Source organism: Mesocricetus auratus, unplaced genomic scaffold (assembly GCF_017639785.1).
Source record: "Mesocricetus auratus isolate SY011 unplaced genomic scaffold, BCM_Maur_2.0 Super-Scaffold_100007, whole genome shotgun sequence".
NCBI lineage: Eukaryota > Metazoa > Chordata > Mammalia > Rodentia > Cricetidae > Mesocricetus > Mesocricetus auratus.
Window position 1 is genome coordinate 52946478 of NW_024429191.1, and position 14311 is coordinate 52960788.

Sequence of the window (14311 nt, forward strand, 5' to 3'; positions counted from 1 at the left end):
AAGTCATCTCTCCAGCCTCCTGCCTTCTTTACTATGAGGTAGGCTAAGGCCTATGAGGGAAGCCATCAAAGAGCATTTTATCTACTCTACCGTGAAGAAACTCAAATCAAGGTAACAAGGGAAGGGAAGGCAGTGAGGAGCTGAAATCATTCCTTTGTTCCCGACAAAGACCAAGCAAGAACACGCAGCTCCGTGTGACCATAAAACAAATTTAGACACACTTCAGAAATCACCTACATCTCAGGTACTGTGAGGCAGGGGCAAGAGCCCTTCTGTAGGAACTGCCTGGGAGAAAACTCCAAGGGGAAAGGGGAGAAGAAACATAACTACATATTAAGTTCTTTCTCCAGAACACAGCTACCAGCAACAGGGAAGAGAGCCAGGGGTGCTAAGAAGCAGCAGTCTAGTCACACAGTGGGGAGCGTTGGGAAGGAGCATTCCTAGGTGACAAAGACATGCTCCTTTAAGCTTAATGCTTTTTGGGTGGGATTCTACACTGTATTTTTTTAATATCGTTATGCCAGCTTTCCTAGTTATTATTTCCCTTGTGTGTCTTTATCCCTTCCCTTGTTCTAAATCTTCCCATGCCATGTTATTTTCTTAATAATGTCTCCTATAGCAAAATGAAGCTGCACTCTTTTTTTTTTCTTTGTTCTTTGGTTTTTGAGACAGGGTTTCTCTGTATTGCTTAGGAGGCTGTCCTGGAACTCACTCTGTAGACCAGGCTGGTCTCAAACTCACAGAGATCCACCTGCCTCTGCCTTCCAAGTGCTGGGATTAAAGATGTACACCACTACTACCCGGCTGAAGCTGCACTCTGATCAACCCTGATTTTCTAGTATTGTAGTAGATAGCTTAATCTATTATATTTATTGTAAACACTAACATGTTTGGAATCACCTCGAGTCTGTCATTTAATATTTTCTATGGGTTATTCTCTTTTCTCCTTCTCTCCAGCATTCCACAGAATGAAGTTCTGGGTGTTTGTATTTTTGCTTGCTTGGTTTATTATTCTGTCCTTCCGTATCCTGAATCTCCCAATACACACGCTTACAGTTTTCCCAGCAACCTCTGGAACCCTGCTGCATGCTTCATCCCCTGACTTCTGCCCATCTGTCAACCTTGTTATTTTTGTTATAAATAAATACAGATTCAACCTTCTTTTTAAACGTGCCAAAAATGATTTCTTTTTCCCAGTCAGTATTTAAACTTGTCAATACTATTTACCTATTTCTTGTAACTTTTTAGTTGCATCTCTTCTGCTGGGTTCTCTTTCCTTCTGGCTCCAGTGCATCCTTCGGTGACTCTTCCCGGCGACACTCTGAGAGACACACTGCTCTAACTTGTTTTTTAATGTTTGAAAACAGTTTAATTTTATCTTCAGTAGTAGCTTCTCTGACTATAGAACTATGGTTAGGACAGTTCTTGTTCACTTTTACAACACTTTAAAGATAGTGTCCAACAACTATTGTGACCAAAGGGAAATCTGTCACCACCTCAAAGACTGTCTTTAGCCTCAGATGGCACTGCCTTGAGCTTTGATTTCTGTTGTTTCACTTAAGCATGTCTGCCTGTGTTTTTGGTTTTGAAATTATGATACACAGTGTATTTGTGAGACTTCTGCAACTCTCACCTACCCTCAGCACCTAGTTCTGGGTAATTATTCACTAGTGTCCCTATTCATTTCTCAAACTCCTGAGACAAATGCAGAGTCCCCACCCCCCCAACCCCCCACCCCCAACCCCCTGTCTCGTCTGTTGTCCACATACCTTGACTTCTTTTTCTTACTCTTAAGCTTTTTATCTGCACTATGTTCTGAATGGATTCCTCAGGACTATCCTCCAATTCACTCTTCGAAAAGACTAGATTTTATCCTGTGTGTTAAGTTTGTGTCAACAACTATTTTTCATTTTAATTCTAATTGTTCTCTTTATATACCCACTTGCTCCTGATTCAACTCTCTGAACAGCCATTTAGGACCCATTTGAGAGACGCTCTTCATTCTTCATCTTTCTTTAGGTGAAAGCACATCATTATTTGCATTTCAACAGCAGCAAATCCCTCTCCCATTTGTTGACATTCTGGAAGTCTCTTAATGTCAATTTTTCCCACGTTGTTTGGAGCTTTCTTCTCAGTACAAGCCATCTCAGTTCAATTCCCATCATGGCTGCCAGTCCGTCCAGTCTGGGGGAGCCAGCCTTTTACACAGTCAGTTGGCCTGGATCGTGATTGCCTGCGCTCACTGGGCTCGGCTGGGCTCAGCAGCCTCCTCACCCACCTTCCTGCTGTGGCTTTGCCTTTGCTACAAGCTGTTCTCCTCATTCTGGCCAGTCCATCCATTCTACAGACCTGACCATGGAGATTTGGGGGTAAATCCAAACTTCCAAACATTATGCTTGGTCTAGCTTTCCTCTAGCTCTCTAGACCCATCTTTCGATCCTAAGCAGACTCAGACTCACATCTCACCGGCTTGGAACCATTCTCAATAGCTAGCTTTTGCACCACCCTGAGCAGCCTATGAAGATCCATGACCACAGGCAGGAAATAAGGAGGCTGCAGGAGCAAGAACACTGAGAGCAGGCACTGAGAGTGACGTTCAGTGGTAGAAACTTGCCCAGCGTGTGCAGCCATGGAGCTAATCCCAGCACCCCGGCACATGTTAAGTGCCGATTAAACAAACATTGAATGAATAATGCAGCTCTCACAATAACTATTCTTTATATTGCTAAATAATTATTTCTTGAGTATCATAAGTATGCTTTATATTCTGTGTGGATTTGAGTTTCTCTGGCTGATTCTTTGCTTAAAAGATTCTTCTGTATTTATAAATATTGGAAACTATTTTTTCTTTTTTATGAATTGGTATTTCATTTGTCTGTTTTTTAAAGGATCTCCTAAGCATTCACAAGTTAACTGAGAAGGCTTCCATATTTTTCTTCTTTCTTGAACAGTTTAAATAATGCAAATCTGTCCCTTTAAAGCTTAAAATATCTACCTGTAAGATCTTCTAGAGCCAGAAACATTTGGAGAGTTCTCTGAGAACTTTTCTAATTTATTCCACAGTTGTTGATGCATTTGGGTTTTTACTCTCATCTTGAGTTAAACTTGGTAATGTATTCTTCCCTGGTAGGTAGTGTATTCTTCCCTGTTCCTCCCACCTCCCCCCCAGCCCATCCCCCATCCACTCCCCAGAAAGGGTAAGGCCTCTCATGGGGAGTCAACAAAGTCAGGCACCTTCAACTGAGGTAGGACCAAGCCCCTCCTCCCTGCATTGAGGCTGAGCAAGGCATCCCACCATATGGAATGTGCTCCAAAAAGCCAGCTCATGCACCAGGAATAGATCCTGGTCCCATTGCCAGGGGTCCCACAAACAGACCAAGCCACACAACTGTCACCCACAGGCAGAGGGCCTAGTTCAGTCCCATGCAGGCTCCTCAGCTGTCAGTCTAGAGTCCGTGAGCTCCCACTAGCTTGGGTGAGCTGTCTCTGTGAGTTCCCCATCATGATCTTGAACACCACCACCCCCCTTGATCATATAATCCATCCTCCCTCTCTTCAACCGAACTTTGGGAGCTCAGCCCAGTGCTTGGCTGTGAATCTCTGCATCTGATTCAATCTGTAATGGATGAAGGTTCTATGATGACAATTAGGATAGTCACCAGTCTGATTACAAGAGAAGGTCAGTTCAGACGCCCTCTCCACTATTGCTAAGAGTCTTGGCTGGGGTAATCCTTGTGGATTTCTAATAATTTCCCTAGCACCAGGTTTCTTCCTAACCTCATAATGGCTCCCTCTATCAAGATATCTCCTTCGTTGCTCTCCCTCTGCATCCCTCCCATTTTAATGGCATTTTCAGTTGAATGGCTTATGTTAGACATAACATTCCTTAATAATAACTTAATCTCCTTACCTGTAACTATGCATCATTTTTAAGTTTTATTTTAAATATGTCTGAGATTTGCCTGCAGGTATGTATGTGCACTATATGTATGCGCCGCCTATGGAGCCAGAAGAGGGTGTTGGATCCCATGAGGCTGGAGTTACAGCCGGTTGCAGGCTGCCACATAGGTGCTGAAAATCCCAAATCTTCTGGAAGAGCAGCTAGTGCATCTTTCCAGCCCCAACAATGTATCTTTTAGAGCTAATTTTGTTTCTTTTTATCAGTCTATATATTTTTGTACCTATTATCTACCTTGAAATATTTTTATCTCTACATATATGTTTTGCATATTTTATCTATATGGAGAGTAAGATACGGTCTCATGTAACCCAGGCTGTTCTCCATCTCACTCTATAGATAAGAATAACTTTGAACCCCCTAGTTTTTCTGACTCTACATCCCAAATACTGTGATAACAGGTAAATATTAACATGCCTGGCTTCTTTGTCTCGATATTTTACTAGACAGTCATCGATATTGTCTTGTTTTCCCTGATAGAAGCTGCCATTTGATAATCAGTTCTTAAGCTCTTTTCATTCTAATTATTTTTCCACATTAATCTTTGTTCATCCCTTCCTCTTGCTTTCTTTAGATAACAGTGTTGATAATAATGAAGCCAGCTGTCATTATCGAGAAGCCATCATATGTGGGATCCCAGACTCACTAGGGCACCTAAGCATTCACTGATTTAATACTTTCCTCACGCATGAGGGGACTGGAGCACTGAGAGGTCACTAATAGCAATAGCAACCTGCAAATAGCATGTTTTATTCAGCAATAAGCTGGGTAAAGCAATACATTTTCTTCTAATGAGGGCAATGAATACAACTTAAAGGATCACAAATTGTATTACTTTTCTTTTAATGTGTTTGGGTGTTTTGTTTGCTGGTATATCTGTCTATGTACCATGTGTACGTCCACAGAGGCCAGAAGAGGGTTTGGGGAAACCTAGAACTGGAGTTACAGACAGTTGTGAGTCACCATATGGGTGCTGAGAACTGAACCTGGGTCCTCTGGAAGAACAGCCAGTGCTCTTAACCACTGAGGTATCTCAGCGCCTAAATGTCATTTATAGATATCCCATGACTTCGTGGCTTTGACTTCCTCTCTGGCATAAAAATTACTTAGAAAATTATTGTGATTGTTTCTAAATGATTAAGTGAATTATAGAAAGCATTATTTTACTATGAATTTCTATTTTATTGTCAAACTTTAAGTGAATGCATCCAGCTGAGTGCCTGAGTTTTTGAAACCCATTTAGACTCACTGCCTGCTTTAAAAGCTGCTTGACATACCTGCTGCCAGAACTACTTATAAGACTTTTAAACTAGAAACGTCAGGTAACAATCTAATTTAAAAATGAACAATGCTTATGAACAGAGTTCACAGCAAATAAATATGGTGGCCTCCAACACAAGAAGCAATGTCTGTGACCAGCGGGTATCCCTATGGCACACCAAGGCTGCTGGCATGCTCAGCTCATGTTTTAGGCTAGAGAGCTGGTTACCATAAATTTGGGACACCAAAGTAAATAATCCAGAGATCTAACACTAGGACAGAAGTCACTTCCAGCAAGGGAATTTCATCTCTGCTCATCTTTGTGTCCAATGAAGCTGCTAAGCCATGGAGCCAATTTTCCCTGCCCTGCCTAGTTTCCAACTGGTCTGGCAATTAGTACAGGACCATGCTGGGACTGTCCAGCTTCCTGGCTGGTGTACAGCTTCGCAATGCCACCCTACCTGCTGGCTTTCTGTGGCAGAGCCGCATTTGTTTTCTCGGTTCCTGTAGGCGTAGGACAAAAATAATTCTATGGAGAAAGGTATCTGGCTATTCATCCCGAAAGAGCACCAAATTCTCCCAGAATCTCCTATGGGAACTCACTAAGGAGCCCAGACCAGCGTCAACCCCTTGGTCTATGAAGTGCTTCAATTACAGGCATGAGCCACCAGGCCTGACTCTGAATCTCCAATTATATGTATTCTACTCCATCACTCTCTACATTCAACTCAATGTCACCTACATTTTGGTCCTAACTGTCCCATAGGTTACAACTTTTAAAAAAAAATTATAGGTATGTATATGTGCATGTGTGTATGTTATACATATTTGTGTGTGTGTTTGTGTGTGTGTGTATGTGTGTGTGTGAAAGCATGTGCTGTGTTCCTGATACCTATCTCTAGCTTTTGTCCATGATAAGCATACCAGCTGAGATATATGGGACTTAATACTAGAAAACAGAGCTTTGGGGAGCCAGGCGGGGTGGTATGCACCTTAAACCTCAATACTCAGGAGGCTGAGGCAGGAGGATTGTGAGTTGGAAGCTAGTCTTGACTACACAGTGAGCTCCAAGCCAGTCTCAACTACACACCCTATTTCCAAAAAAAAAAATGCCAGGAAAGAAAGAAAAATTGTAATCACCTGTCACCTCACAGAAATCTCATGTAATCTTGGTCTGGATTTTATTAAGAAAGAAAGGTCTCCATAGGAGGCTCATCTAAGTGGAGAACCCACTTAGAGACAGGGACCCAGGAACTACCCACTCAGGAAACTGTTTAACTGACTCTGCCGTGCCTTGAAAATACTATGTCTACCCAGAAAAACACTTGCAAAGACAATGACTTCCTTTCCAAATAGGACATAACCCAGTCCCACTCAGGTGCCAAAGGGCAAGCCTCGCCCACACAGCCCCTGTAGCTTATTCCCCAGCATCACCAAGACACAAACCAAAGTTGGACACAAGCTGACAGCTTTCTCAAACACTGGCTCCCAAAGCAGGGTTATATACTTTGCTCTGTGTTCCTATACCGAAAGCTTAAAATTTGGGCAGAAAAAAATGTCTCAGTCTGCAAAGTACTTGCCACTCAATCAATAGAGACTTGACTTTAGATTCCCAGCACATAAAATGGCAAGCAAGGTAGTGTGTGCCTATAATTCTAGTGTCAGGGAGGCAGAGGCAGGAGGATCCCTGCGACTCACAAATCTGGATGAACTGGTAAACTGCAGATTCAGTGAAACCCTGTTTCCAAAACTAAGCTGTCAAGAAATACAGGAAAACACCCAACATTAATCACTGGCTCCATGTACACAAATGCACACACACGTGCACACCCACAGAAAAGAAAGTGCTATTCCTATCTTCAAATACCTTCAAGTGTTTCCAACTACACTCATTGTTCTCCCTGACTTCAGACCCCTGCCAGGGACAAAGATAAACACACAGCTTTATTCAGGTGACATTTAATAAAATTCTGTTTCTCTCTTATGAGACTGTAAGCATTTGGGAAACAGGGACTAAGTCTCAGTCACGATTGTCCCCAGCACCCATCATGGTTTCTGGTTCGAGGATGCTTAGCAAACCATATTAGTTGAACTAAATAGAAACCAGTTCTAGTTCCCTTGCTTGAGGAGGTCACGTTTCAGAGAGGGACCCTAACATCAGTATTCCTGCTGGGGACATCATTCCAACTCAAGGATCCCAGCACACACAACCTTCCCCAACTAGGTGGCTAACATAGGTAGCAACCTATCCAACTCTCTCCCAGATCATAGGGCTGTGTCCCACCTTGATGAGCCACACTGAGCCATCCCTACTTCGTCCTCCCTCTCCTCAAAGCCACAGTCCCTCCTAAGAAACACAGGAAAGTTCCAGAAGTTCTGGCCTAGGTGACCTTGAGGCTCAGACAGCTGGCAGGAACACATGCTCATGCTGCCTGGCAACATTATATACAGCCCCAGGATTCCAGCAGCTCTACCCCTCCTGTACAACAAGATCAGACTAGTCAGTCTGGTATTTCTGCCCTCCCCCCATTTTCCTTACTGCCAGCTCTGCCTGGGAGAGGTGCGGTCTCCACCAGTGTAGCAGCCCCACCTGAGGATGATCCGAAGGTACTCGATGCCCTCAGCTTCCTCACATTTGATGGACAGGATCAAGTTCCCCAAGCTGCTGCCAGTACAGTAAAAGTTTAGATGATCCTAGAAACAGAAATCAGGTATGAGCCTCCAGACATGACCTTCATATCACCTCCTTCACAAGAGGGAGAAGCCCCACAACAAGAAGGAAGAGATGGATGCTACTGCTGCAGCAGTGGTGATGAAGATGATGATGACGGTGATGATGATAGTGGTAGCAATGGTGATGATAAGAATTATACTAATAGATGCCAACCACCAAGTCCTCAGGATGTATCAGGCACCAACCCACAGCCTTAGTACCCATTATCCTCTTGAATCCTGACCACAGCTTTGTGTAGGAGAAGATGTCACCATCCCCATTCCAATCACACAACCAGTTCCTGACAGAGCCAGGCTCAACTCCACATCTTATTGGACTCTCAAGTTCAGGTCCTTCATCACCTGATGATGAGTTCTCTTTCTCACTCAGAGGGCAGCCCCAACCAATCCAAACCACGGGAGAAGATTAGGAAGAACCCAAGCAGAATGAAAGTCCCTCTTCACAGAGTGGGGCTCTTTGGCTTCCTGGAGCCCACCTCCCAGGCCCACCCAGTTATCAATGAGCCCATGGAAGCTGCTTAAACAATGCTCCCTAAAATCCAGTGAAGTCTGTACAGCTTCCTTCAGGAAAGACTGCAAAGCAATCTTAGGCTGGAGACTTCCCGAGCTGCCCTTGGGACTTTAGGGAATACATCAAGACATGAACATATTTGAGGAAATGTAACTTTGCCATTGTTAAAGGATCATTCTCACGGACAACAACCAATCTCAGAACTCAGGGGACCATCCTGAAAGAGAGTCTAAGAGGCAGGCACTGTGCAAATGTAAACAGTCATCCATGCAGGGCGAGCATGTTTTTGAGCAGTTAAACTTGAACAGTATAACTTGAGCAGTTAAAACTCTATCACATCCTCCTGAACCCCCAACACTACCCATTTCATCACCTCATAAAACACATGCTGGAGGTGGTCCCCAAAAGGACCCCTCACAGGGACTCCATGCCGCTCCTAAGACTCTCAGTGAGATGGAGGTGGGCAGTGAGTGGTGCAGAAGCAAGGAAGAGAAGAGGCACAGAAGTCAGAGGAACCCGGAACAGAGATCCATGCCACCCTCCCCAAGGCAGGGTCCACTCTGGGAGGGCCCCTGAGCTCACCTTGCCTAGGAAGTGCCTGCGGTAGGCTCTGGCTTCACCCCTGCACTCAAGCTTGTAGCCGAACGTGTTGGGGCTCAGACTGTCCTCTTCCTCCTCCTCATAAACGCTGCTGCCCAGTGATGTTGGAGTACCCACGTTCTCTGGGTCCTCAATCCAGTAGCCCCCAAACTGGGGAAGGATGATCAGAGGATATGGGCCTCCCTTCTCCACAACCTGGAGACAAAGGGAAGTCCTTGCCCTGAAGCCTACCCTGGACTGTAGTGGCAAGGGACCCCACCCACCTCTGAACTGTTCCAAAGAGGGAGACCTTGTATCTGAGGCCAAGGGCACGAACATGGCATTTCCAGCTCCTGGGTTTTACAAGGACTATTTGTGAACCCCCAAGTTAAATCTCAAAAAAGCTTTGGTCACAGATGAAAAGACAGGAAGGTGCATTAGGCCCGAAAGTCTTAAGTCCAAGATTCTCTCCCATGTGGGGCATGATCTCAGGAAGGAAACCCAGAGCAGGCTGTACGGCAATCAGAAGCTCCTACCTCTTCGATGCTGGGGTATGGAATATAGTCATCCTGCAAGACAAAGCATAGGGCACTGCCATTAGTTCCACAAGTGGCCATAACAGTCTAACTACTATTTCCATGTTCCTCACCTGGGCCTAGTGAAGGGATGTGTTAGGGGGCCTAGTATGATGCTTCATGGCTTCAAGGAAACAGAATCTGAGAGCCTTCTAGAAGCAACCCCAAGGACTTAGCATCCCATGCCATTGACCTCTCGTCCAAATCAATAGACCTGAATGCAAACCCAACCAACCAAAGACATAGCACACAAAAGGAATACCCTGGTCACCCCCAATGACACTATCTTGTCATCCTAGGGGTCTAAGACAGAAAGAGAGCTGAGTAGCTGGGCAAGCTGACACACACCTACAATCCCAGCACTCTGGAGGTAGAAGCAGGAGGATCAAGAGAGTGAGGTCATCCTTGTATACATTACAAATTTAAGGCCAACTAGGATTAAAAGAAAAAGAAAAGATTCCTAGTCTCTCCCTGTCCCTCCCACAATCCTCTTCAAGTGACCAGGCCTTAGAAACAGAACCTGAAGCTAAGATTTGGTGGCCCATCAGAGTCCAGAGTCCAACAACCCTCGACATTTTTAAGTGCACAGAGAGAATGGGAAAGAGTCAATCCAGGCCTCCAATCCTTGGGTCTCACTTGAGAGTCTCATCCAGCCTGCTTGGAAGTAGCCTTAAGACACTGAGCCAGGACCCCTTTGCTGCCCACCAGACATGAGGCTAAGGAGAGTACAGTCCTTAATTGACTCCTGGTGAAAAGCAGAGATGATGGGCACACAGGATGAGTCTAACACGCTCACTGATCCTCCTGCCCTCTTCCTACACTGCCCCTCATGGAGTCCACCTGGCCATTCTACCTCAACTGCCTATCCCACCTTGTTCTTCTGGGGTCCTGGCCTCTGCTCTTCAAGCTTGATCCCCTGTGGAGACAAGGAAGAGAGTATCCACATAAACAGAGGTCACTGAGCATGGTTCGGAGCCTCTGGTAGGCACTAGAGTCTCTCACCTCCCACACTCGGCAGCTGTCAGTCCCAATACCAATCCCAGATGAGGTTGCAGGGTGGCCAGTTAAGAGTTTGTGTAGACCTGAGCCAGATCACCTGCATTCAAATCCCAGCAAATGGTGTGGGTAGAATTAGTGTAGGTGGATGTATTACCATCTCTGTGTTCAAATACCTTCCTGAAGGCCATAGGGCCGTGGATGGGAAAGATGAGCGCCCACATCTGCAGGTGTCAGAGCCAGCACATTGGTCCTCCTGCCTTCCAGCGCCACCTTTTTCCTGGAGAAAGGGTGTTTGGATGGCAGGCAGAAGGTATGGTCCTTCAGGTCTTCATTCTGTCAGGTGTTTCCTATTTGTAACCCAGGGAGTCTCCCTAGGTGCATGTGTGGAATGAGGATTAAACCTCAAGCCATCATCTGCATCTTCCAGATTCAATGACCATGTTGGATTAAAGGGCTTTTGCCTGCAGTTGCTGGGAATTTCTTCCAGGAGCAGCCCCTTGTCCAGCAGCCTTAGTCGGGTTCTGACTTACCCGGGCTGTGCAATGGGGAAGGAAACACAAGGCTTTCCCAAGACTGAGTACATCCATTGGGAGTAAGAGCTGGAGGGCATCTGAGAGGCACAGTCTCTGCTATCGAGTCAGAAGTGGTCCCTGCCTGGTCACCACCTTAGCAAGGCCCTAGCCCTCCAGAGGGGCACCACTGTGGCTTCTTTTGAAGGCAAATACCTTTTCATCAGTGAGGAAACTGAGGCCCCAGAGGCACTGTGTACCGAAGGGCACTAAGCTAGTGAGTGACAGGAACTGTATTTGAAGCTGAGTATATAACCATACACCCTGCTCCCTGGACAGCAGGTCTCCTGCTAACTAGGTGGGTTTTAATACAGTTTCTCTGGACTGCTGAACTGAGTCATCCCCCAGCATTGTTCAGGAGGGTGTGGGAAGGCCCCTCCCACTGACAGGTGCTTCTCACACACCCGCAGAAAACTGCCTGGGTGGCCCTGTAGACCCTGTCCAGGTTGGTACACCAGGTGGGTGGGGGAGTGATGTCAGGAGTTTGTTTTGTTTGTCCTGCATTAGTCACTCCTGTCTGGGAACAGTCCCCAGGGCAGGAGTGCAAACCTCCCCTCAACCTCACTGGCATTCCATTTCCTCCCCTACCTGGAAGCCCCATGCATAGCCAGGCCCTCCCTCCTCCAAGCTTTACCCTCTGCAATAGGCACTATCCTCGTGTTCCCTTATCCCTGCCCCCAAAAAGAAAAGGAAGTTCAGAGAGGGAAATGACCAAGGGCACTCAGCTAGAAGGCATCAGGTTCAGACCTGAATCTAGGCTGGGAGACTCCAAACCGCATGCCCCAAAGTCTCCTTGACTTCAAATTCCTAGACTTGGGCTGAAATCAGCAGGTCTTGGGTCCTAGTCTCAGTACTTCAGAACTAGCAAGAGGGCCCAACCACATAACTGCTCCAAGACTCAGTCTCCACAATGGTAAGATGAAGAGGAATGAGGCCCACGACAGGGGGGAGGAATCCAGACAGGTTGTATCATCCCCCTCTCTGCCAGCTCCCTAGCTGTAAGCTCCATGCAGGCAGTTGCTGGAAACTGAGTCCACAAGGGCCAATACCCAGTGCACCAAGGGTAAGTCTTACGCATTACAACTTTGCTTCCCACAGTTTCTACTGAGGTGCAGCTGGCAAGCCACACCGGGCATCACTGTCTCTGAGATAACAAGAGACAGCAAACAAGCCCCCCTGCCCTAGAGAGGTTCCCAGTATAGCTAGGCAGACAACCCCAGAAGCTTCTCTAAACAGAACAGTTCAAGAGTCCACAGGGCTTGGTTCTTGGGAGGAGGTAGGGACTTCAGCTGCAGGGGAGGGTGGGTGGGCTGAGAAAGCAACCATGGAGAAGGCAGTGAGTGAGCCACCAAGCCCTCCCAGAGAGCTGGGATCTCATTGGCTAGCGGGGAGATCCCCAGTTTTGCTCTGCTGCTGGGCACTAATGATACCCTGTCTCTTGCTACTCCACAGCACACAGCTTGCTTCCGCAGCTAGATTATGAGTTCCCCTAAATGAGTAGAAAATGAGTTTGCAGTCCACAAACTGCCGGGTGCAGAGGAGAGCTGAACAATTTACCCCATGGTGATGGCACAACTACTAACAATTACTCTCCCTTAATACAACCTTCCCTTCCCCACCCTCAGGGAAACCTCCAATGCTGGGCCCTTTCTCATTCCCTCCTCCCAGGGCTTCCTGCCTCTTATTTCAAACCTTCCTCCTGAAATAAAAATATTAAAAAGAAGAAGAAAATGAAGCAGGCTCTTCCGCCTCTAGAGTAAAAACGTGCATCATTCTTTCCAGCACTCTTGCTGGATGTTCTCCCCCTGGGACGTGGGGGCAGAAGAGCAGTGAGATATGCAGTTCTGAAAGCCTCATAAGGCTAACAGCCCATCGATCTATGATCCCAGAGAAGTGCTAGACATATGTATACCATTATCAACTGCTCCATCACAATCCTGTCAACCAAGTCAGGAACTCAGCTGACACCAGTGTGGACAACAGAACAGCTCTTATCTAATCTGGGGTGCAGGGCACTGGTTCCAGGACACATGGATAAGAACACCCCTGGTCACTCAATTCCCTGTGTTCAATGGCATAGTGTCTGCACAGAACCTCTACAGATCCTACTGTGTCCTTCAAGCCATCTCTAGGTGACTTAAAATCCCTACTTACAATCCCTAATGTGATGTAAACATTGATTAAATGTGTTGTCCAGGGAAGAATGGTAAAGATAACATCTGTACATGTTCAGTATAGCTGTAACCCCCCAGTGTTTGCATCCACAGTTGCTTTGATCCACAGACAGGGATCCACATATATGGATTGTGATCACAAAGGACCCTCAAATGCTCTTCAGACATTAACTCTCATGCGGTGCCCTCCAGGCATTTACATATGGGATCTCATTTCATCTCCAACACTGTGTCGGTGGTCATTTTTACTGGTATTTGTTTTTGGTGACTTGGAAATAGCAAGCTGGTTGTGCACTAAGTGGCAGATGTAGGGTTTGAACTCGGATCTGCATCTCACTTGTGGCTCTGCCTCTTTGACTCCACAGAACTCTCCTCTACATGGGGCTTGCTTTAACGGGGTTCCTTCTCAACTCATTCCAGAATCAGCATCTCTTCTGAGCCTTCCCCACATCCCAAGGGTTAACGGTTACTGGGCTGGCCCTCTATGTCCCAAGACAGGAATCTACCCAAAAACTCAGTGTCATTCAATAGCAAAGTGGCCTAAGTTGTTGGGACTGAGGGACCTCTCCCTCCAAGGCACCTCCTGCTATTGAGACCACAGCCCTGCAGCATCCACATCTGAGGTTGGGCTGCTGACCCATTTAGGGTACTCACCTGCATTTTCTCCAGCATCTCGAAGAACTCTGCAGACTAAAAGACATAAGGGGGAGGGGTCAGTAGAAAAGGCCGCTGAGAATGCCTCCCACTCATCAACCCTCTGGAACCTGCACCCCAGCCTTCCTTCCCCAGGGACAAGGCTCATTTGGGTCAAGAGAGAAGCTAATGTGATTTTTGCCTTTGCAGGCCTGCAAGGCCAGAACGCTCCAGGGCAATCAAAGAAGAGATAAAACAGGCCTCGCTGATGATCAGTCCCAGAGAGTGCAGATCCTTGCAGAAGGAGGTTATGTAGTTCC

At 46.3% G+C, this 14311-nt stretch overlaps 1 protein-coding gene across 13 annotated transcripts in view; it reads right to left on the minus strand.

Moving 5' to 3' along the window:
• Positions 1–14311, minus strand: part of Rap1gap2 (RAP1 GTPase activating protein 2) — a 219296-nt gene that overhangs the window by 45424 nt on the left and 159561 nt on the right. For 11 of the 13 annotated variants that reach the window (XM_040749118.1, XM_040749117.1, XM_021225667.2 and 8 more), the window contains 5 exons: positions 14013–14048; positions 10488–10532; positions 9578–9610; positions 9045–9257; positions 7809–7912 (listed from right to left, as the gene is read on the minus strand). In XM_040749118.1, coding sequence (XP_040605052.1) covers positions 7809–7912; positions 9045–9257; positions 9578–9610; positions 10488–10532; positions 14013–14048 — 431 coding nt within the window. The remainder of the gene's footprint in view (positions 1–7808; positions 7913–9044; positions 9258–9577; positions 9611–10487; positions 10533–14012; positions 14049–14311) is intronic. The other 2 variants (XM_021225668.2, XM_040749125.1) reach the window with 1 other exon arrangement.